This window comes from Phoca vitulina, unplaced genomic scaffold (assembly GCF_004348235.1).
Source record: "Phoca vitulina isolate PV1807 unplaced genomic scaffold, GSC_HSeal_1.0 scaffold35, whole genome shotgun sequence".
Classification (NCBI taxonomy): Eukaryota; Metazoa; Chordata; class Mammalia; order Carnivora; family Phocidae; genus Phoca; species Phoca vitulina.
In genome coordinates, this window is record NW_022589738.1 from 14,540,117 (window position 1) to 14,564,926 (window position 24,810).

Genomic DNA, 24,810 nt, shown 5'->3' on the forward strand with positions numbered 1-24,810 from the left:
CCCCCCCCCGCCATTCAGGTTTCTTCTTGGGTAAATGGCCTGTTCATATCTGGGCCTCTCCCCTCTCCCCCCTTAACTTAGTTGCCTCTCTTTTCGTTTCTTTCAAATTGTTGAAATGGCACGCATTCTGGATACTAATCTTTTGTTGTTATATGGGTTGTTAATCACTTGCCTTCTCCTTTCCTTATGGTTTCTTTTGCCAGACACCACAAGGAAAGTAAGACGTTTTCTCTTTTGCTTGAAAGAAACTTTCTAATAAAAAAATCTAGATAAACCCTGGCCTTCTGATACACAGCTCTCAAAGACCACGCTAAAGAATTTGCAGACAGAATTATGATTAGCTTGGCATTTCATAAGTGGAGTCCAGATGAGACATTCCCTGAGAACATAGAAATGTTTTCTTAGAGTTACACTACAAAATTCAAACATCTGAGTACAGATGTGCAAATGATTTGAAAGCACAGAAAGTCTGCTGGGCCAGGAGGTGACCTGCTAAATGTATCAACATAGGAAGATGTTGGCATTGACCATCCAGACACAGTCCAGGAGAAGAGTCTTGAGCACTGGAGCAGTGTCACCCTCCCACCAGAGTAAGGCCATGGCGGGGATCATGGTGGGGCTGGATCCAATAGGTCTTCTTGGCCCAATGACATGAAACATTATTAAATAATAGAACTGAGAGTCAGCATAACAGCCAGGTTAGAAAGGCAGCTCTTGCAGCAAGACTGGTCGAGTTCAATTTCTGGCTCCACCACTTACTACGTAGCCTTGGACAAGCTCTCTTTCTTCTACTGAGAAAACAAGGAGTACCTAACTCATAGTGTTGTTATGAAGACTAAATGAGTTAATAAATGTACCTGTCCAGGAGCAAACATTCAATATATGTTATCCAAATACTCAAATGTCAAGGGAAAATCTATAAAATGGAATGGCCAGAAGCTGAAGGTAAACATCGGAACTAGGAAGATAGACAGTGGAAGCTGGTCTGGAACAAGTGAGGTGGGGAGTTGGGGAGTAACTCACAAAGGATAATTTAACTTCAGCTTTCATGAATAACAGCACTGTCCAGGACAAGAGCGGTAACAGACCAGTCACGTGCTCGTCAGAACCATGCTCTGAAAGTTGAAGAAGTAGAAGAGGACAGTGAGGGCACCTTGCAGGATACCAGAAAAAGAGTTGGGAGAATGAGATTATGTAGCCTTAAAGCAGAAGACTAAAGGAAAGACGTTACAGCAAAAATGGGTGTGTGTAGCTTCAGAGAGCAAGCTGAAAGAGGATCGGTGAAGGATGGGAGTTGCAAGAGGTATGTTTCACCAGATCGTAAGAGAGGGTTTTCTAATAATTACAGATCTCAAATGCAATAGAAAGCCGGTGACTTATTTGTTAATCTAAGTGTTTCAATATAGTATGGATCCGCAGCAGGCTGGGAAGGTAGCAAAGTATTTCAGGCATTTAATAAAGTTTGGATTAGATGTTCTTTAGATCCCATGAATAGAAATTTTGGGTCTTGCAGAACATTCACTGCCTCAATGATTGGCAAGCAGGGGCCACCTGCAATCCTGTTGTGCCATCATATGCTAATACAGTAATGCCCTCAGGGCTACTCAGACAAGTGTGCGTATGGTGGGGGGCTGCTTGATGTATGGTCAGTGGTCCCCAAGCAGTTTCCCTCAATCTTCTTTTGTAGTGAATTTGACCTATGTCTCTTGCTCAGCATGTAGTAGGCATTTTTATTGCTAGAGAGATTGTTTAAACTAGATCTAAAATGAGTTGACGGATTCTAGGAGCTTTGTGACATTCATGTTAGGTGCTTAGGTTTCTTTGCTTTCTTATTGACCCGTGGTTTTGTTCTGTAATCAGAGTGCCCAAATGGGTCACCACATTGCATTCTGAAATGGGGACAAGGCACCTTTGCTATAAACCAGGCTCAGGAGCATGAACTCAGGTGGGAATGGTAATCACTCTAATGGGTTATATTTTCAAATTTTATCCAATGGCAAACTTCTGGACCAAGAGATTTTAATGCCTTCCATTAATACTGCTGGCAATGCTGCCATAGGCCCTTTCCTGTTACAGGCATTTCCTTTCTACAGCTCCTGCCTCTTCTCGTGTTCTATTACTTACTAAGACTTTCTAGTACCCCAGTCCCCCACCTCTGCTTTGTTCCTTTCCTGTACACAGCAGCACCTCTTTCTCTTCCTCAATTCAATTTTTGCCATTTTCCTTTCTCTTTAAACTGTCTTTCTCACAATTTAGTGCTGTCTTCTTTTGTGTGTCCCCTGATCTGTCAGAAGCAGAAATGCTGCAAGCTGTTTGTACTCACAAGAAAAACCCTGTTTCCTCTATATTAAAAAACAACTTTCAGCTGGTTGCAAAGGGAACTGATGAGGTTTGCATGCATGTTCATATTCAGTTCCCCTTTGTGGCCAGTGAGTCTTGAAAAACACTGGAACACACAGGTCAGCTTGTGTTAGGGGCTGATTACAGAGGTCCGAATATATGTGGCAACTAGTGAGAGGAATCAGCTAAGTAAGTAAATGTGGGTCTCATGCTCTGATGGTTTCCATTTATGATCCTGCAAATAAGGAAATCTTGAGTAGTGAGTACAAACCAGCGTGGTGGTGGTGGTGGGGGAGCTACCAAAGGGGTGAGCTAGACTAATTGTCTTTCCATATCCTTCTAGGCTTTCATATTGGAGAGATCAATGAATTTATCCAGCTTTCAGGATCACACTAGCAGAAACAGACTTTTCTTCTAGTTTTACTGAAAAGCTAGATTAATATTCTGGAAACAATGGATTCATGATACTTTTGATGCACTTCGTAATATAATAATCAAAACAAAATGACAGTAACCTCAACTTTTCTTTTCGAAATATTGCCCAAGAAGCCATGAACACTGAGGTACACATACTATATTAAACCCCAAGGAAAGAGCCAATGCAAATGCACTTTCAGGGAAAGACATAAAAATCTAATTAAAATGTTACCATTGCAAGCACATTAAAAAATGTGGTGGATTAAAGTTGGTAGATTAAAATTCTCCACAGCTCCCATTCAGAGGTGGAGTCTTTTGCCCACCTCTTGAATCTGGGCAGGTATGTGACTTGCTTTGACCAATAAAAGGTGGTGGACGTTGTAGGACATCTGAGCAAAACCTTCAGAGGCCTTGCAGCTTCCAGTTTTGCCCTCTTGGAAGCCTGAGACCAACACATTATAAATAAACCCAGTAGAAAGATCACATGGAGAGAGACTATCAGCCTGCACAACCATCTCAGCTGGGGCTCTAGACACAAGACTGAGGCCATCTTGGACCGCCCAGTCTCAGCTGTGCTGCCAGATGACTAAGAAGCTATACATAGCTGCATGAATGACCCCAGGTGAGACTGACAGAAGAACTGCCCAGCTGAGCCCAGAACAAATTACAGAACTGAGAGTGAACAAATGGTGGTTGTCCTAAGCCACCAAGTCTGGGGGTGGTCTGGTATGCAGCAAGAGATAAATGATGCATATAAAATATAAACAAAAAGTACTACTTCTAAAAAGGCAACAGTGAATACAGTAAGTAATTCATTAACAAGAGAGACAATGCCTTGAATTCTTTTACTTGAAAGCTGTGTGTGAGAGGAAGAGAGAGAGATACCAATTTTCCAAACCACTGTAGGGTGGGGAGTGGCAGGGTTATTAAAGATTTAAACAAACCATGTGTTCTCAGAGATAAAAACAAGCATATGCTCCCCCCTGATGGAGAGAAGGGAATAACGAGGCAACCGATTAGGGGGTTTCTTAAATGAAAGGATCTTCAGTGTGTGTTAAGCCGACAGGAGGAAGGACTACAGGGGAGAGAACAGCACCTATACTTTCTTCATTAGCTGAAATGTGCTTTAAATTACATTTATTAACAGACATGTTTTCACTACAAGCCTTTCAGTATTCTTTGACTTTTAAAGCTATGTCCATGAATTGCTGTGATTAAAAAAAAAAAAAAAGCTCAATAAAACTAGAAGATAATGATTACAACTTTCACATACTAAAATGTCAGACTTTATTTTTTACTGCTAGGATGATTGTAGTTGTGAGTGTTTTACAAAGGCGACTCTTGTGATAATCGCCGGTACAAAACAAAAAAGTCCCCAAAGGACATATCCTGTTAAAGGCAGATGAGTGGTAATGGGTTTTCATCTTAAGGACAGAAATCCTTGTCCACACAATTACTTTTACTCTATCACGTTTAAAGTGTTTTTCAGCTAGTAAAATAATGACGTTTATCATTCTGTTAGAACTTAAAAAAACTAAACTTTTAAATGGTTTTAAGTTTCTAGCTGGAAAATAGAGCAACTTGGGCAGCTTCTGCTTCAGCCTTTAATTGCGAGAGGTTTAACTAGGGCTGGTAATACACTGCCCTCTGCTGGCCGAAGCACTGCCGAAGGCATGCGTTGCAGACAGGTGCGAACATTTAACTGCGGTTTTTCTTTTTTCCAGTTTTCTCTACCAGATATTTCTGGAGGTACGGCACTCCAGAGAACTTATGTTTCCTGGCCTCGATGCTTTATTTGTTGGTTTATTAAAACAGTACATTTTAGGCTGGTTTTTGATGGAGGACAGGGAAGAAGACAAAATATGGTAATATTAGAAGCTAAGCCACAGATAGCACTGTTTTGAGAATTATCTCAACACCAAGACTTGTTTAGAGTGATGCCTTCAAGTGACTACTTCAAAGCTAATATATCTGCGTCCATCAGGGTAAGAAATGATTTAGGTGAGGATCATCAATCAATGCTAAAATCAACTGAGTGAAAGGGAAACAATACATAGTCTCAAAATAGGACCTTCTGATTACTTACCAGTTACAAAAGGAAAAAGGTACCTCTGCAATGGGAGAGTTGGCAGGAGTTAATAAACTTCCAGATTGAAAACTGCAAACAGGTATATAAGTGAGATATATTTTTGGTCACTGGGGATACTTGGTCACCATACCCAACACAATAAACCAGATTCTGGCGGCAGCTAAGAATATGGGCTCTGAAGTCACACTGCCTGGGTCCAAATCTAAGCCCTACGCTTTTGCAGTTCTATCACCATCGGCGAGTTATTTCTCTTCTGTGGGCCTAAATCTCCTCATCTAGAAACTGACAGAATAGTATCTAGCTCAGAGAAATTTTAAAAATTGATCGAATATATGTAAAAAGCACTTCAGTGGCTGCCATTTATAAGCCTCCTAAAAGCGGCTCTCCGGAAAGCTTGTTACTTCAGTACTTTGGGCTCTTAAGAGGAAATGAACCCAGATACTAATGGTACAGGTGGTAAGACCTCAGGTACCCAACTGCCCCTTGCCTTCCCTTCATATCTCTGTTTTTGCCCCCTTGAATAAGGACAGGAAGTGACATGGAGCAAGGGACTTAACCTCAAGACAACTGTATCTAGAAATCCAAAAGAAATGATCAGTAATAAACTGGCCAGGAAACCCTGGTCTTGGAAAGAAAGGGACAGTGGTGAGAGTTCCAGAGAACTGATGGGGGATACCTTTTCGGTTCCCCAAATCTCACTGCAATCTGAGGTGTTGTTTCCCAGTGCAGAGGTGTAGGGATGTATCTTCTACCTGGGGCAATATGATGGCCTAAATTATTTTTAGAATTGTATCATCAAATGTTTCATTTTCAGAAAATTTTCTATCTACTTTTGGCTTTTCAAAGAACCTTTTTTTTTTTTTTTAAAAAGCTTTATTTGAGAGAGAGAGAGAGGGAGAAGCAGGCTCCCCGCTGAGCCAGGAGCCCGATGTGGGGCTCTATCCCAGGATCCTGAGATCATGACCTGAGCCGAAGGCAGACGCTTAACCGACTGAGTCACCCAGGTGCCCCTCAAAGAACCTTTAAAAAAAAAAAAAAAAAAGAAAAGAATGGTAGGTTCTGAAGCAGGATATGAATTAAACTTAACTGACTCAAAGATGTTGAAATTCAAAATTTGACTGTCCTCAAAAAGATTTCTGCCTCATCTAATCCAATGCTGAAGTTTCTTCCCTTCCCCAAACCTAATTTCCCATCTACTTCCCTCTACCCCCTCAGAGGGCATTCCAGTTCTTACGACCGCCGCCGAGACTGCTACAGTGTTATTGGGGTGTGCAATTCTAGAAGACCATGTCGATCCGGTGCACACAAACCTATATAAAAAGACAAAGCCCAAGGTGAAGTACAATGAAACTTCGATTAGTAGGTCCTTTTACGTTTTGTCACTGGACCTTCCTTACAAAGCTAATCACTTTTCTGCACGATTATAAACCTTCAAACTCTGGAGACTGTAATTTCTGCTGTTTGAAAAACAGTTCTTGAGGGAGATACTCCCATGATTTGCTGAGAAATCAGCTCTTCAAAGTAGAAGTTCTTGAGACCCTGATTAAGGGTGGGATGGCCGTAAGTACTGCTACTCACAGTAGCAGCAAGGACCTGCGAGCCGTGCAGTGGAGATGGGGCTGTGGCCAGACACCACATCCTGAAGGGAGCAGGGGGCTCAGTGAGCCTTGAACAAACCACAGCTTTGAGTAGAAGGTCTGTGTTTCACTCCTCCTAAAGGTAACCACTGCCTTGGGTGTGCACTGAACTGGATAAAAGACTTCCACTGCCTCCCCCACCCCCCGCCCGCTCCTTTGGAGAATCACTTATCTTTTGAATGTGATGTTCTAACACAGACTATGTGAGGCCAATCTGCTCTTTCTGCACACTGGCCTCCCGATGCCCTGAACTGCTGACTGGTCAGAAAGAGTACTCAAAAAGGCTAACTGCAGCCAGCTTAGACACCAGCCTAAAATAACTGTCTAGCTGAAGCAATAAAGTTCAGGCATGAGTGATGTGTCTTGTGTCCTCTGGGTTCTGGCTCTGATGGAAATTGATAAGGGACCCTAATCCTGACCCCTATAATCCCTGCGAGTCAGGAAAAGTCTCGTGCACCCTTGCTGTATACAGCTTGCCATAGGCTGTCAAAATAAATCACCACATGCCTGCCCTCTGAACCATTCTTACTGAACGACTCCAAATGGGTTCTGGGGCCAGAGTGAAACATTCGCTTGACACTCACAAATATCTCGAAAGCAGGAAACTTAATACAAGGCAGGGCTTATATTCTGGGGAGGGGGGGGGAACTACTCTAACACCTCAAGAAGTAAATCATAAGGGTCAGAGCAGAACACCCAGGAGATCAGTATTTGGCAGATGATGTAGCAACGAATTAGAAGTGTTGGACAAGAGCATTCGCACTTGGATAACAGAAGTGGAACTTTGAAGAGGGCATGGATAGGAAAGACAAATGAGAAACCAAAGAGAATTACCGGTGACCTGAGTGAGGAAAAGTCCAAGGGGCCACTTGTACAGACCACTTGTAATCTTCGAAATTTCCACCTGACAAGTTATATTTTGGTTAATTTTGTATGCTCTGACATTTACGCTTTTCTACCAGTTGTAGTATTTCTTAGAAAAACATAAATTAGAAAATTCCTTATATTTCAGTTAAGGAATTCAAAAATCGCCTCAATCAAAAAGAATTTATATTGCTATCGATGGGATACAACTTAGCTTAAAGTCCAAAGCTTTCAAAGATTAGAAAATTGGACTTGATTCCTCCCATAGTCAATTCTGCTACATTTGAGCACAGGACAGGAAACCCTGTTTGAACAAAGTAAAAAGTATTCAAAACTGGACCCCAGTTTACTTACCATAAGTACCACCAGGTACAACTAACCCTTGAGAAAGGCCAATAATTTCTGCTTTCAAAGGCAGAGGAGGAGATTGAAAAAAATAAATACACGTGCTTTCAAGTTAATTTACTAGTTGTGTCGCCTTGGGCATGTTATTTAACAACTCAATTTCCTCACATGTGAAATGGGACCTCTACCACCCACTGTTAGAGTTCTTATATGTAAAATGCCCTGCCCAGTTCCTACCTAGCACAGAACTATAGCTTAGCATGTGTTCTCTTTCCTTCTAGTTCCTTGACCTTCCAGAACCATTATGATTCATGGTTTTCTCCTTTTTCTAATTTGTAGAGCATTTAAAGTCTGTATCACACATCACACATTATTAATCTGAATTCTCAGCTTGCTTGTGGAATCGCTTTTGAATTTCCGGAGACCCTATGTTAGCTTGTGGCTAATATACTTCTGTGACTTCCACACACCACTAGAAACATAGTAGGAACTCCAATAAATATTCATTAAATGAACTGCACTGTTTAATACAGAGCACTAAAAATCAAGAGACAAGAAGATATGACAAAACGTACATCCATCCAGGCATTCTTGCTCGATAAATGATCAGCTGCCTGACAATCATTTTAAGAAGTACTTTTGACTCTTTCCTGGTCCAATGGTTGACTGACATCCTGTGGCAGCCAGCTTCTTAGATGGCTCCCAGTGATCATCACCTCCTGCTATTTACCTCTTCATACTGAATCACTGCTGGCTCCGTGTGGCCAAGATAATGTCACAGCAGAAGTGACAGTGCTGACTTCAGAAGCTAGATTAAAAAAAAGATATTGCAGCTATGGTCTTGTTTTCTTGAATCACTTGCTGTGTGTGTGTGTATGTAAGCCAGTCACCATGTTGTGAGGACAGATGGCTGCATGATCTTAGGCAACTTAAGTGACCTTTCTGAGGTTGTTTTCCTTAACATTTAAATTGAATATATTTCATACTATTTATTTCACAGGGTATTGTGAAGATGAAGTAAGACATATAAAACACAGACCAGGATACCTGTCACATAATAAGCTTTCATTAAGTGTGGCTACTACTGGTGGTGGTGGGAGAAGCTGCAGGAATTGACTGGATGTGAGATGTGAAGGAAACAGAGGAATCAAGGATAATTCCTAGGTTTTTGGCTTGAATAACGAGGAGGTGATAGTATCATTTACTGAGTCTGGGGACAATGGAGGAAAGGTAGTGGAAGGCAAGGGCATTCTCCCGCTTTTTTTTTTTTTTTTGGCTAAAGGTGCTTAAGCCTCAAAGTGGTAATATTAAAAAAATGATCTCTCAATCACTTATAAACAGTATTCCATTTCCATTCTTCCCTAAATTAATTCAAACCATTTTTTTGTTCTAAGTAATTCCTTCCTGGGACATGAGAAATTGCTGAAGTAAAAATGACAGGAGTTCCAGAGAGGCCAAATTACTCTGCAATCCATGGCCATATAACCCCAGACGAGTCACTGTTCTTAATGAAACGACGGCAAGCGTTACAAAGATGAACAGCAGCAGAACAAAATCCACTCAGGTAGTTCTCACTTTTGTTTGAGAGAGAACAATTAGCAAACATTAGGGAGGCCTTACGCGATCAACACGAAAGAAGATTCACATTGGGGGTTATGAGAAATGGCAAGGTCCTCCTATTAATTTTAAATGAAGATTTTCTGATAACTGAAGTGCTCAGGTTTGATGCAATTAGATTTCTGTTCCCATTCTCAGACCCCTCTCCCGGTGGTTTCACTACACAAGGAAGGGTAGCATGTGACACAAGTCTGCCTCCTCAGCTGTACACTGAGCTTTCACTTAGTTACTAGTTCAGACTCATTAAACAATCCTAGATATAAAACTGGATTCTTTATAGCATGATGTAACTATTCATTTTATCCGAGGAATATTTGGTCTTCAGATTCTGGCACTTTTCAGGATTCCCCAAATCCATTATGAAATGCTCCAAACAATGTACACTACTTTGAATCTGAATGGGGGACTCACAGGGCAGTTGGAAGTAGAATGGATTAGTTCACTTAGTAACCAAGTTGGGACCTAAACCCCTGAATGCGGTCTGTACTGACAGTGTGCTGCTCTGGGTCTCACTTCTTGTTTTTTTGTTTTTGTTTTTTAAAGATTTTTCTTATTTATTTTTGGGGGGGGGGGGGCAAACACTAGTGGGTGGGAGGGGCAGAGGAAGCAGCAGACTCCCCACTGAGCATGGAGCCTGATGTAGGACTCGATCCCAGGACCCTGAGATCATGACCTGAACTGAAGGCAGATGCTTAACGACTGAGCCCCCCAGGCGCCCTGGGTCTCACTCACTCCTTTATCCTTAAAATGAAGGGTCTGTACCCATAGATGATCATGAAGTTCTATTCCAGCTCTATGATATCTAATTCTAGTAAGCTGCTACAGGTAAGAAAACTTTGGGTTTTGTTTCCTTTTATTCTTGATAAAGATGAACTGCAAATAAACCATCCACAAGTGATTTTACAGACAAGTTTGTACCAATATTTTCTTGGGTGACTATGAAGTTGTTCCCTCTACCACTGTGATGTATAAAACCAGCTATGGGGACTAAACCTTTGAACTTAACTTCAGCCAAGCATGCTAATAAAGCTACCTGAGGTAGAGCTAGTTCATGAAATAATCATAAGGAAGTACAATATATATATTGTCCACCAACTTCCTCCCACCACAGAAATAGAGAAATGAGGTTTTTTGAGAGGTAGTTGCTACATTTACCATAACTATTGAATTTCTTCAATACTCTGTTTAATTTCCTTTTTCCCCCCACTGTAGTTGGTGTCTGCAAGAATCTGGTCACACTGACTAGAATTGAAAGATACTGGATGGTCGGAGAATTTTAAGTCTGAAATTTAGCATCCCTGCCCTGAACAACAGAGCCTTGATTGGTGTAAACTACTTGCGCAGGTAAGACTGCTCACTTACTTTTAGCTTAAAAGTTAACCCTATAAAAACTCTAACAGGACTAAAATGTTTAAATTTTGAAAACTGATCATCAGAGTCTTTCTCCCTCCTTTTTGTCTGGAAGCATTTGCTAGTGTGAAATAGCAAAGCAAGGCGACAGTAATAGGTGATGGCAGATGCTATCTGAGGTGGGCTAGTTTGAAACTAGGGGAATACAATCTGTGAATACAGAAGCACTATTACTTTTCAGATTTTAGTATATAATGCATTATCTACACAAGGCAGGGGTAGTGTTTTTCTTTACTAGCACCATAAAAGGAAGCTCCATTTCTTTCTTTTTTAAAAAGATTTTATTTATTTATATGACAGAGAGAGAGTGAGAGAGAGAGAGAGAGCACAAGCAGGGGCAGAGGGAAAGGAAGAAGCAGGCTCCCCACTGAGCAGGCAGCCCGACGTGGGGCTCGATCCCAGGATCCTGGGATCATGACCTGAGCTGAAGGCAGATGCTTAATGGACTGAGCCACACAGGCACTCGGAAGCTCCATTTCTTATATAAAAATCTACTTGGATCGAATAAATTTTTCTTAGGAAATAAACTGGCTTATTTCACTCTCTGACTGGTTTTTAAATCAGTCAAGGTACAGATTAGGATTTATATATTTACAACTGGTAGTACACTAATTGCAACCAGATTCCAATTTGCTGGGCTGCACTGGATTCAGACACAAACTCTCTCTGAAGCATCTGGACGGTTTTCTAAATAAAAACTGCAAAGAAATAAAATGATAGACACTGGTAGACATTAGTGAAGGGTCTCTGTATTGGAACCTAGAGACATTGTACAGCCCTCAAGCTTTCAAAGTCCTTGTGTGGGGATTGCTTGGTTTAAAAAATTATTTAAAAATTATAACAGTGTATTTGGAAAAAAAAACCCTCCCTATTTCTGTAATCCATGATGCAAAACTTAAAATGGCGACTGTGAAGAGGGGTAGAGAGTGAAATAGCTCTGAGGGGCTGGGGGCATATATGAAGGCAGTGTACGGCATCTCAGAAGGCAGATGCATGGCAACATTTTTGTGTTTATCAAAAGAAAGAATGTGATTTAAAAAAAGATTTAAAGAATCCCCACTCTAGATTTTTATAAACGAGAATGTGGTACCTAGAAAGCTATGGTGATAAACACAGAGAAATGGGGCACATTCTGAATAGAGCTCATGATTCTTACTTGATCAGAATCCAATAACTTGTTATTCCCACCTGAAAGAAATAAGGAATGAACAAAATAATGAAAAAGAGTTTGTATTTGACTCTTCAACACTTGTACCATCTGACGCAAGAAAGGTTAAAAAAGAAAAAAAAAAGGAAAGATTTAAAAATATGACATAGGGGCGCCTGGCTGACTCAGCTGGAAGAACATGTGATGCTTGATCTCGGGGTCCTAAGTTCGAGCCTCGTGTTGGGTGTAGAGATTACCACAAAAAAATAAACTTAAAAACAAAAATAAGACATAAAAAAGAAAAAACCATGCCTGCATTTATGCTGTGATTAAAATATCTTCTAAAAAAAATCATATTCTCTGAAAAACCAAGGTACTAAAATTATACAAAAAGACACATGAGGGCACTCTAACCAACAAGCATAGCAACTACAGTTTTGACACAGAATTTTAAAGTAAACTTTTTAAAAAAATTGAAGTATGGTAGTTTAACATTAAATATTTGAAATAGGAAATTACTGATGCCTTTTGGTAAAGACCTTGGGATTTTGGTGTCTATCCTTGGTCACTATACTTGCCTTCTGTTCGATTCAGGATCTTGTCTGAGTATTTGTGTAGGATTAAGTTTACTTCTGAAATACGAAATGAGACTATTCTAATGGTACTAGATTATAGAGAAGTGCTTTAACCTCATCATGAAAAGACATTATTTTGAAAAGTATTTATGTACAGTTTATGTACAATTAAGGTGATAATCAAAAATCAGTCTTCTATTAAGGTGGCCACAAAATATTTTTGCCAACACTTTCCTTTGGCCAGTATGTATTGCTTGCATGTGCCTTAAAATATTTTAATTACCTTTCTAGGCAAAAAAACCAATCAAAGAATGATAAACCTCAGGCGTTTAACTATTTGTATCAAATCTGGTTTTTTAGACAAAGATACTATTCACAATCAAGTCTTACTTTTATTTCCATTGGACAACTGTGATTAGAAAAGGTGAGAAAGCATCTATACTCTCCTTCTCCCTTCAAATACATTTACAATACTATTTTATTTCATCCAATGTTTTTAAAAAACTATTCAGTCTAAATACCATCTATAATTTTAATATTAAATATCTGCCATTCTGTTCTAGCTCCTGAGACAAAATTCCAAGAAAATCTGATATAAATGAGTAACAACTCAACATGTATTCAACCATCCAGGATCTCTTCCATGGCTTTGCCAATCATTTATGCCTTCCTTTGCATCATTGGTCTCTTTGGAAATTCTCTCTCTCAATGGGTATTTTTAACAAAAATAGGCAAGAAAACATCAACGCACATCTACCTAGCACATCTTGTGACGGCAAACTTACTTGTGTGCAGTGCCATGCCTTTCATGGGTATCTATTTCCTGAAAGGTTTTCAATGGGAATATCGATCTGCACAATGCACGGTGGTCAATTTTTTGGGAACTCTATCCATGCATGTAAGTATGTTTGTCAGCCTCTTAATTTTAAGTTGGATTGCCATAAGCCGCTATGCTACCTTAATGAAAAAGGATTCAGTACAAGAGACCACTTCGTGCTACGAGAAAGTATTTTATGGCCACTTACTGAAAAAATTTCGCCAGCCCAACTTTGCTAGAAAACTGTGTGTTTACATATGGGGAGTTGTACTAGGCATAATCATTCCGGTTATCATATATTACTCAGTTGTAGAAGCTACAGAAGGAGACGAGAACGTGTGCTATAACCGGCAGATGGAACTAGGAGGCGTGATCTCGCAGACCGCAGGCCTCATTGGAACCACATTTATTGGATTTTCATTTTTAGTTGTACTAACATCATACTACTCTTTTGTCAGCCATCTGAGAAAAATAAGGACCTGTACATCCATTATGGAGAAAGATCTGACTTACAGTTCTGTGAAAAGGCATCTTTTGGTCATCCAGGTTCTCCTAATAGTTTGCTTCCTTCCATATAGCATTTTTAAACCCATTTTTTATGTTCTATACCAAAGTGATAACTGTCAGCAACTGAATTATTTAATTGAAATTAAAAACGTCCTCACCTGTCTTGCATCAGCCAGAAGTAGCACAGACCCCATTATATTTCTTTTTTTAGATAAAACGTTCAAAAAGACACTATATAATCTCTTTACAAAATCTGATTCCCCACATATACCAACCTATAGTTGACTTCTGAATAGAAAACACCACCAAATAGAAAAGTGTTTATATGGCTACTAGGGATACTGAACTACATGATTAACAGGTCACAACTTGCTTGAAGGCAGGCACTAAGAAAACCTCTTTGGTTTTAGAAATAATCATAAAATTCACTTTACAGGTCTACTAATACTGCAAGTTGAGATGGCAGAGACTCTCAGAGGCAAAAGTCAAGCATGTTAAAAGGATCTCACTGCGTATGAAAGCAACAGACCATTTTCTCTTTAAACTCAACTGTGTATGCTTTTATTTAGAACACAACAGGTCATGACTGTAGGATAAAGCAGCAAATGGTTTATGACTTTTCTGCTTTCTAGTAGTTGCAATATAAGGGCCCATCTATGGCTAGTGTTCTGTTGGTAAATTTAAAAATGAGTAAAAGAAAGAAAGTGAATCAGAAATTATCTCGCTTAAGTCCTATCTAGATGTATGAATAATAGAGTGCAAAAATCCAACGTTTTATAAACGCATTATCTTGTATCATCTGCTTATGTTACTTCAAGAAGCAATATTCGTTGATTCCGGTATTTATTAAGCTGGTGTTTTTATAAATATACTTAAATATTCGGGTCAGGCTTGGTCAAAATAAAGAGCGAATACGATGTCATTATATGCCTATCTTCATCACATCTTGTAAATTTCCCTCTGTACTCAATATAAATAATGTGATTAATGACAAACAGTACTTGGCATGTAGATATGTTCAATTAATTTTTGTGAAAATAGATGAATGAATAATAAGGGCAGTATAATAGTATTTTTGTTGAGAGACTGGTCTCTGGAGTTAGATTCCCTGGGTTCGATCCTAGCTGAACCTCTTATTTAGCCATACAATCCTCAGTAAATTACTTACCCTCTTAAAGTGTTAATTTCATCATTTGTAGAATGGAAAAATGCTACGTAATTCATAGGTACTATTATTAAATCAGATGATGTTACTATTCTGAGTAGCTGTCATTCACTAAGCATTTGTTATGTGCCAGGCACTCTGCTCATATGCTTTGTATGTATTTTAATCATCACCACCATAAAGGATGCCAATTTGCTGATGAAAAAACTGAAGTGCATAGATAAGTCACCCCAATTTTCTCCAATACCTAAATAAATATTTAAACAGTAAGCATTTCTCGGTCATTTCTTTCTTTCATGTAGTCTTGTCAGGAAGATAAATGATGGGGACTATACTATGTGCTATATACAGTCTAATTAAAAAAAATTTTTATGTGTTTTATTTTCCCAAAAAGATCATAAGCGTCTTTTGAGCTGTAGTTTGCTTTCAATTTCTACACCCACGGCACTTGCATTCTCTGCTCAGATAAGAACCAGACAAAAACAGTTAAATGAAACTGAAGCTGAATAAATGTTAATGGTAACCTGTTACTTCATTAGAGACTGCCCAAAGACTCATTTATTCTCTTCGTGGTCATTTCTTCGATGCTCGGAAAGAAGTTTAAAGTTCACATAGCACTTCCAAGCCTTTAATCTCATAGCATGTTTTGTTCCTAAATTAAAAATGTAGAAACAACACACTTGTACTGATTCCCCAAGAGCCACGTGTTCAATGCCACTAGAGGTTTTTCTAACACATCTGCGTAGTTTTCATTAAAAAAGAATAGTTCAATGCTTAACTGAGAGAAGAAAATGTTCAGAAAAAAATCTAAAGAAAATGCATACTGGCTTCAAATGTTTACAGTGTACATCTATTCTTTTATAGCAGCGATTTGATCTCTGTCGGATTAATCTGCAGACACAAAGGCAGACCTGGGAACTCTAGGTGATTCCCTAAGTGCTGGCTGTAAACAGAGGTGTCCAATCATTGCTTTCATTTTACATAAGCGATACAGTATTAAATCTCACTATAATATATATATATCCTCTAAAAATCATTATTAAAAACATCACTTTACCTTGCCACAACTTTAAGTAAAAGATATAAAATATTATCAAAGTAGAGTTTCCTACATTTAAAAAAGGCAGGAAAATTGGTATGCAATTTCTCTTTAAGTTACTCATTCTTATAGAAAACTCCCATTTTAAATCTGTCCTGAGCTTATTATCACTGTGTTTATCTTCACACCACAGACACTTTCCTGAACAGTAATTGTAAATCATGTTGAACTTTTTTGTGTAATTGACAAACTGGCCATTTAATATCATGGTAAATATTTTATATGAAATACTACTCTCTAAATTACCTTTAAAGTGTAGATTTCAGCAAAACTGTGCTCAAAAAATTTTTATTATAATAGTTGGCATACGATGTCGTGTTATATGTTAGTTTCAGGTGCACAGCATAGTGATTTGACAATTCTGTACATCATTCAATGCTCATCACGGTAAGTGTAACCACCATCTGTGACCACACAACGTTACTACAATATTATTGGCTGTATTCCCTATGCTGTACTTTTCATCTCCATGACTAGTTTATTTTATAACTGGAAGTTTGTACCTCTTAACTCCCTTCACCTATTTCACCCATTCCCTCACTCCCCTGCCCTCTGGCAACCACTTGAGAAAAACAATGTTTTTAATGCGTGGGTTATAGTCAAACACAATTCCAGAAGCCCCAAATTTTGGCTCGTTGGCCAACAAGATTATATCTTCCATACAGAAAAGAGGCACGACAAATGTTTGTTTTCCCTTTTCTCCTTTCCATATACACACTCTCATTAAGGTGGCTTTCAAACTACTAATTGGGAACAAAACCATTAAGACTAGACGAGCACACTTACGGTTAGACTACTCAAGCTGGAAGAGCTTCTACTTCCTGGGTGGAAGAGGAAGATGTCAATCCCCTTTATTTGGTAAGGACTCTCCCAGCCTATCCCTGGCCTTGCAGGCTGCAGGGTGGGGGTTGTTGGGAACAAATGTGGGACGACAAGCTGAAAGGAAATCTGGCTCGGCTAACCACAAAAGCAGCTCAGAGGGACGCTGGTAATTTGCTAAGCATTTCAACCCTGCAGTCTAATGCCATGGACCTTCCTCTGACTGCCCCCAAATTCAAATTGAATTGATATCGGTGGGAAGAGTTACGACAGCTAGAAAGGTTTTATGCCTGACAGGAGAAAATGCTTTGGCCATTATCATACATGTTTGCTGCCCTGGCTCAGAAGGAGAGCATCAGCGAAAGAATTCACATCTAATAAGCAAAAGACAGGCATTTCTTTTTTTTTTTTTTTTTTTTTTTTTTAAGTAATCTGTACTCCCAACATGGGGCTTGAACTCATGACCCCAAGATCAAGAGCTGCATGCTCCCCTGAGCCAGCCCGGTGCCCCTCATTCTTTCCTCTCTAAATCAAGGAGTTGATTTTTTTGGAAGGGTGGGGTGGGAGAAGAGAAGCATAGCAGTTAGAAACACTAGACAAATTTAAGATCTTATAATTCATGAGATTTTTTCTAAGGACAATTATTAAAACCCCACATTCAAGCTGAACATGTGCATTATGTTCAACCTTGCAAAAGTAATGCAGAAGATGAATCAGTGTGCCTCTTATAATAAAGAATAAAAAAAACGTGTTTTCATTTTCATGAGAATTTCAATTTCTTTGTACAACATGAGGGACTTCTTGGATGTTGGGGTAAGAGACGTAGAAGAAATGTCAGCAACCAAGAGCAATAGGGGAAGAAATACTGTACGAAATCCATAATGCCATGGCAACTAGTGTGATGTGATGAACACCTGTTTATAAAGTCAGGTGAAAGGGGAACTGAGAACAGAAGGGGACCAAAGAGCAGCCAGGCGTGTTCACCAGTTAGGAGGAAAACCATTTCAAGGAAGCGCATGCAGAAATGCTTGGGTGGAGGCTTCTGGCTGAGTGTCTATGACTGTCTGGCTATGGGGTTTTGCACAGTTCTGAGAACTAAACACCGAGCCCCCAAACCTCCTGGGCACAGGTCCCACTCGGAACAGAAAGTGACTGTGCGCATGGCCATTTGCATTTAGAGAAGTGGTGTAACTTCAACTTCAGCTATTAAAATTGGATGTCAGTAGGTCAGAGCCACAGAAAGATCTAAGAATGCTTCGTCTCTCCATGCCCAGGTGATGCAGTGTAAAGCTGTCTCCAGGAGTTGGGGGAGACAAGAAAAACCCACTGACTCTTAATGCTTAATAGAGCCAATGAAGGCAGGCAACGAGCCAGGCTCTGCATTTACCTTGGCAACTGTACTATTTCTTTCTAGAGTTCTTTTAATTTCGGGGCGAGAGGAAGAAAAGAGAATGATGTGAAACATAATGAAAGTTTTCACATCCTCTCACAAGAAAAAGGAATAAAAGGGAAGAGGACGGGGGAAAAAAAAAAGAAATGAGCATGCATGCCTTAATTAATGCCTGTGGGGAGGTGCAGCAGGAAAAATGTAGTATTATACAGTGGATCTTAACCAGGGGCGACTTTTGTGTCCCCGGGGACATTTGGCAATGACTGGAGACATTTCTGATTGTCACAGCTAAGGGGAAATACTATTGATATGTACTGAGTCGAGGCAATAATACACAGGACAGCCTCCCACAACAAAGTACCTGACCTAAAATGTCACTAGTGTGGGACATTTCGGAGTTGGGAGAAACCTATACTATGAAGATATGCTCCTCTGAATTTCAAAGGTTTACACAATTGCCTCTTATGCAATTTATGCTTCCCCAAAGCAAGTTCCCACTGCAGGTCATGAGGTACTATATACTCAAACCAAACATTTTTAGACTCAATTATAATGATTTCAAAAAGAAATGCCTATCAAGTTAAGAAAAAAGTATTACTAATCAATAAAATGCCAGGATCTTTGGAAAAATCTAATGCTTTGCGATCGGTGCTAAGGATTCTGAGAGAGAAGGAAAGGGAGAGAATATGAGAATATTCTTGGCAAGATGAAACATGATTAAGTAATCTAAATTTTTCCAAAACGAATAAAACATGACAATGCTCTTGTATTTTCTTTAGTTAAGTGAAAAGGAAGAAAACTTTGACAAAAACAAACTACAGAAACCAAAACCTATACAGAAATCTACACACAGGCCAGTCACTGAACATAGGCTATCTGAACGTGAAGAAAAGCTGTTTTATTAGCAAACATTAACAAGTCAAATAGAAATGTGAAATTATTAGCCGTTTGAGATGTACCGTTATTAAACTTTTAAAATGACCACAACGTTGGAGAATTCCTGTGACAAGGCCCTGAATAAAACAACTTTGGGTTACCTGAGTTACTAAAGTTATATTAGCAAATCCTGTTGACACAACCTTCAGAATATATCTGGAGTCTACGTTTTTACTCCCTCCACTGCTACCACTCTAGTCCAGCCAGGCAGGACCATCTCCTGTTTCCCTGCTTCCACCTGTGAGCCCCTGGTTCGATGTATCACCAACAAAGCAATGTACTGCTGTTACCGTGGAAAGTCAGATCACAGTCTGTTCAAAACCCTCCAGGGAATCCTCATTTCTCTCAGAGTAGAAGTCAAAGGCCCTCCCCTCCTTTCCTCTCTAACCTCATCTATCTATCTACTTTCCTCGTGGCTCAGTTCACCCCAGGAACACTGGCCTCTTTGCTCTTCTGCAAATAGGTCTGTTATGCTCCTGCTTTAGTGCCTTTGCACTGGCTGTTCCTTTTACCTGGAACGCTCTTCCTTTGGATATCAGTCAGCCCACCTTCTCTCCTCCTGTGAGTCCTTGCTCAGATGTTGTCTTCTGAATGTGACCTGCTCTGACCACCCTGCTTAAAATTGCAACCCCTTCTCTAAGCAGTCCCTATCCCTTTGGCCGCTCTGTTTCACCTGCGGTCCCTTTCACCTCCTATCCTACTATATAGTTGACTTATTTACGCTCTTGGTTAGGGTTGGTCTCCCTGAACTAGAAAGTCAGCTTGCTCCATGGGGGCAGTGATTCTGTTTTGTTCGCTGACAGAGCTCTGGTTCTTAAAATAGTGCCCCCCACACAGGAAGCACTCGATGCATAGTTTTGGATGAATGTCTCAAGAAAAATTTACCCAAATTCAAAATTACTGATTAGCTAAATGTGAGTATTCCATTTACCCATACAAAACGTATAGATTTCAGGCACTGAAATATAACGAATGTCAACATTAATGTGTGCTCTCTGTTGAGTCCACTTGCCAACTGGGTGATGGTACTTTGTGAGGATGTTTCTTCTTACCTGCGGTTTGAGAATTACTTCTATCTTCCCTTCCTCAACACATTTCTGGGTGTTTCCTCAAAATTATTTGGTATGTGCCTTAGGGATAATAAACTAATAAAATCCAATGCAAAACTAATTTTTTTTTTAAGATTTTATTTATTTGAGAGAGAGAGAAGGAGAGACAGAGAGCACAAGAGGGAAGAGGGTCAGAGGGAGAAGCAGACCCCCTGCCGAGCAGGGAGCCCAATGCGGGACTCGATCCTGGGACTCCAGGATCATGACCTGAGCCGAAGGCAGTTGCTTAACCAACTGAGCCACCCAGGCGCCCCCAGTGCAAAACTAATTTTGAGGCTTTCCTTGAAATGCCCTCTTGTCTTCATGTAACTTCCCCATGACTCAAGACCAGGCTCAAACATGACCTCCATGAAGTTTCTCCAGCTCGGTCTTTTAATGCTATTTCCCACCCTTTACCTTGGACAAGAATTATTTGTTTTGCTTGTCTGTAAAGATGGCCACAGACAAGTTCTTATCCTTGTGCACATACGTCACACACACCTCCAACCAGAAGGCACAATCTATTTTTCCTCCTCTTGAATCCAGGCTAGTCTTGTAACCTGTTGACTAACATAATGCAGAGAACATGACAGTGTCAACTTCTGGCCTAGGCGTCAAGAGGCCTGGCACCTTCCACCTTTGCTTGTTTGGAGCCCTGAGACACCGTCCTGCTGGAGAGGCAGCCCCACGAAGACAGAGAGAGAGGGAAGGAGGAGGGGGGGGAGGAATACCCTGAATGAGAGACTACAGAGAGGGCCCAGCAAGCTCCTAGCTGTTCTGGTCACTTCAGCAGACATGCCACAAGAGGGAAGCCTATGTGGGTACTAGCCATGCTGCCTCAGCCCACAGTCTGTCAAACAGAATCAAGCAGTCCCCATCAAGCTTTGCCCAAAACTACAGAATTGTGAGCAAATAAACGGCAGTTGCTGTTTGGAGTCACCAAGTTTAGTTGTGTGTTGATCCGCAGCCGTCGGTAACAGATACACTGCCTCATCCCCCTACTGAGACCATCATAATACCTGTAGGGCTCCAAGCACAGCATTCTGCATGAAGTAGGCACTCGAATATTTGTTGAATAAATCAATCAGAAGGTAAATGAGAAGCTGAAGCACGACATTCAAATATAACTACTTTGGGATTTTACTTGGTTTGGGATTATCATATCAAATACCATGACTAATCAAAAGCTGACTGTATTATTGAAAGTATTACAGTACGGTATGTTGTCAATCATTATGTATTATATGATGTTGATATAATTACTCTTAAAGAACAGAATTCAAAATAAAATTGCCTCTTGAGCAAAAGCGTTTCTAACGCAGTTCTATTATATGAATTAAGAATCTGTTTATACATTTTAAGTTTTCAAAGTGTCATTTTTATCATCTATTTTATAACATACACAAGGAGATATACTTTACTCTTTATATATGCATTTTCTTATATAATTTAAATGCAGAAGAGTAACACAGCCTACTACTATCACTGACAATTTCCCTTTAATTTTTTTTACACTTCTTATTCTCTTTGTTTGCATTACTGAAAAATACTTTTATAAAAAAGTGTTAATGTACCCAATGGGTTGTTCAGTGCTGAGTACTGATAATAATAATCTCCTTTTCCTATCACCACATTTGAAAAGAGTAAGATATTTTACAACTAATGTGTACTGTGTACACTTCTCCAATGATTTTTTTCATTTGCTATGGTAACATTCCACTAGACTGTTTTGGATTGCTCATGCTTTATCTCAGCTTATAACCACAAGAATTTTAGTTAAAATTTCCCAAACGTTTTAGACAATTTAACTAAACTCTACTTCATTTTCTTAACCATTAAAATACAATGAAGAAGCCAGGCCTCTGATAATATGTTTTGAGGGAAGGAGAGCCCCATGTCTGTAGATGCTGTGTGTTAGAGAGAGGCCATTAACAAAATACCAGAGAGAGAAAGTGGACAATAGGGCTAGAGAGACCTCAGGGGCTCTTAGCGATTCGGGGCCTTGGAAGGGGCTGGGCATCAGGAGGAAGGCCCACTGGTTCTTTCTGGCCTGCCTCCATGTTCTGCCTGACACCATTATGAGCCAGGGACTGACAGTTCTCATGAACTTGATACTGGGAGCAAATAGGCAGAAAGATGGAATAATGGTAATACATACATTCCTAAGGGTGCAAAACTGTATTACGTTTTTAATTATGATTTCAGACTATGTTAAAAAACTATGTGCAAAACAATGGTGACTATTCTGTATTGCAACACTACGAAAATATAAGCATATGATGAACTTTTACTATATAAACCAAATAACCAATATAAACCAACCCCCTCCCACAATTAACTTAGGATATTGTTTGGTTCTTCCTATTTGTTGGATTTTTTCATTTCTCTCTTACACACATAATGGCAAAAGAGGAATAACAGAATTTCAGAATACATGTACATTTTAATAAAAAAAAGGAAACTGAAATGATGAAAGTGTTCCTGTTAAGAATGAGTATGACTCTTCAAATATAAAGTAGTTAAATAAATGTTTATTTGGAAGTAAAATTAACCTTAAGATGCTCTCTATAAGAACATTAAAGAAACACTTCTGATCATTATCAGTGTCATCAGTTTCTCTTCATCAACATTAAAGTTAGTGATAAAAATGACTTACCTTCACATCCCTGTGAATTATGTTATTATCATGACAATAGCGTAGAGCTTCCAGTATCTGTCTCATGTAATGACTGTAGAAAAACAAAAGAAATCTAAAACTGTAATAAAAATTTTTTATTTTTAAAACTTTATATACAGTGGCCCTAGTTTGTAACTCCCACCTTCATATTCATTGCCCATGGACACTTTTCATTTGAGTAGACAAGACTGGTGGATGGTGAGGCTTAATAATGAAAAAGTTGGCAGACCAATGAGTTTATAAGCTTCATGAAGAAATAATGTGTTCTATATTTTCTAAGATAACCAAGTCAAAAGAATTTCATACAGTTCATAAGTAAAATAGCTCTGAAAATGAAAAATTAAAGCTGAAAACATGGGGCGGGGGGCGGGGGGAATGCAAGTCTCCGACCCTCGGTTAATTGTACTTAGTTACAGCGGATTGCTATTAAGTGAATAGTGCTCAGAGGGACACCATGGATTCTGACTGAAGGGGTGGGAGTCTTTTATCTGCCAGCAGAGGCTGGTTCTCTGCCTTATTTCCATTTAGCTTTGAGGACAAACAAGAGGAAAGAACCTCTTTATGTGTACAATTTCTTTTTGCGATGTAATCAAGTTTTAGCTGGGGCATCTTTCAACAAAGCAGAGTTGTTCTGGGCTGAAATCCTAGGAAGTTGGACTCATCACGTGGCCAGCAGGGGTCTGCAGAGGCTCCCCCCCTAGGTCCAGGTGAAAAACACAGGAGGAGTCAGCATTTTGAAGAACGGTCCTTAAAAAGTGCTAACAGGGTCAACTAGCAACAGGGTGTGACCAGAGTAAGACATGTATTCAGTATTACTTCAGAGCTTACTTTGATTTCCCTCTGTCTGTTAATTCTAAAGTTCTTCCTCCTCTAATTCTGCTATTTCTCTCTGTTGAGTGTCTTCTTATCCTCTCTTCCTCTGTATTTTATTCCCTTCATATCTTTCTTTTTCCTATTATGCCCCGTCCTTTTTCATTTTCCCCTTTTCCTTCCCAACCAGCCATGACATAGAAATGCAACATATGCAACATTATTTATTGTATAGTATTTATTGAATTTTATCTTTCTAGATCTTCTATTCCTTACACTTTAAATAAAAACGAAATAATTTACCAGTACTTGCAAATGCCCTTGTGTGTATCCTTATGATTCAAAAAAAAAAAAAAAAATTCCCCACTCCTGCTATACAACTAAGAGGCATTTCCATCAAATTCCCTCTTGGGTATGCTACTATCAAAACTCACATGAATGTCCCTCTCCTTGGCATGTGCATTACTTCATGTACTACAATTGATCAGAAGGTTCCATTTCTTAAATGAAAGGTAGGAAAAAAAAAAAAAACCCAACTAACCCCATATGTTGTTCCTATACTTATCATTGTCTCCCCACACCTGGGCTCTAAAGCAGAGAACTTGGCTCATGCTGTCCTTAGTCATCGTGTCAATTTTTTCTTACTTTGCAAACGCACACAAAAGGGGCTGCAGTCATATACTCTTTGCCTGGGCCTGTGCAGCCTATAATCAAATTTCTGTGTAAGTTAGGGGTTCTTAACTTGGCCCTTTCCTGGCTCAAATCAGGCTTTGAAGGCTACGTGGCCCCCTGAAATGGCAGAGACAAATGTGAAAGTGCTTTGTAAGCTCTAAACCATGCTACAAAGGGTAAGTCATTATTATTATTGTTAAGTTTAGTCAAAGGTTTAGGAACAGCCTATTTGTGCATCTAGATATGAACATTAGAATAGTGGGTAAGTTTAAATTAGGTAACGTGGGCATAGCTTATACCTACAGTATGGACTACTTTGGATACATAGTACTAAGACAGCCACTTATATGTCTTTAGCCTGAAGAAAAGTCCTATCTCAAAGCCTCATT

The 24,810-nt window shown here is 39.5% G+C and overlaps 2 protein-coding genes across 14 annotated transcripts in view; one reads left to right on the forward strand and one right to left on the reverse strand.

The window, feature by feature from the left end:
* CASK (calcium/calmodulin dependent serine protein kinase) overlaps positions 1-24,810 on the reverse strand; it is a 346,895-nt gene that overhangs the window by 160,314 nt on the left and 161,771 nt on the right. For all 13 annotated transcript variants that reach the window (XM_032426584.1, XM_032426582.1, XM_032426577.1 and 10 more), the window contains exon 5: positions 22,919-22,991. In XM_032426584.1, coding sequence (XP_032282475.1) covers positions 22,919-22,991 — 73 coding nt within the window. The remainder of the gene's footprint in view (positions 1-22,918; positions 22,992-24,810) is intronic.
* GPR82 (G protein-coupled receptor 82) lies at positions 12,133-14,507 on the forward strand. The gene has a single exon (XM_032426587.1). The coding sequence runs from the start codon at positions 13,040-13,042 to the stop codon at positions 14,048-14,050; it is 1,011 nt and encodes a 336-aa protein (XP_032282478.1). The 5' UTR covers positions 12,133-13,039; the 3' UTR covers positions 14,051-14,507.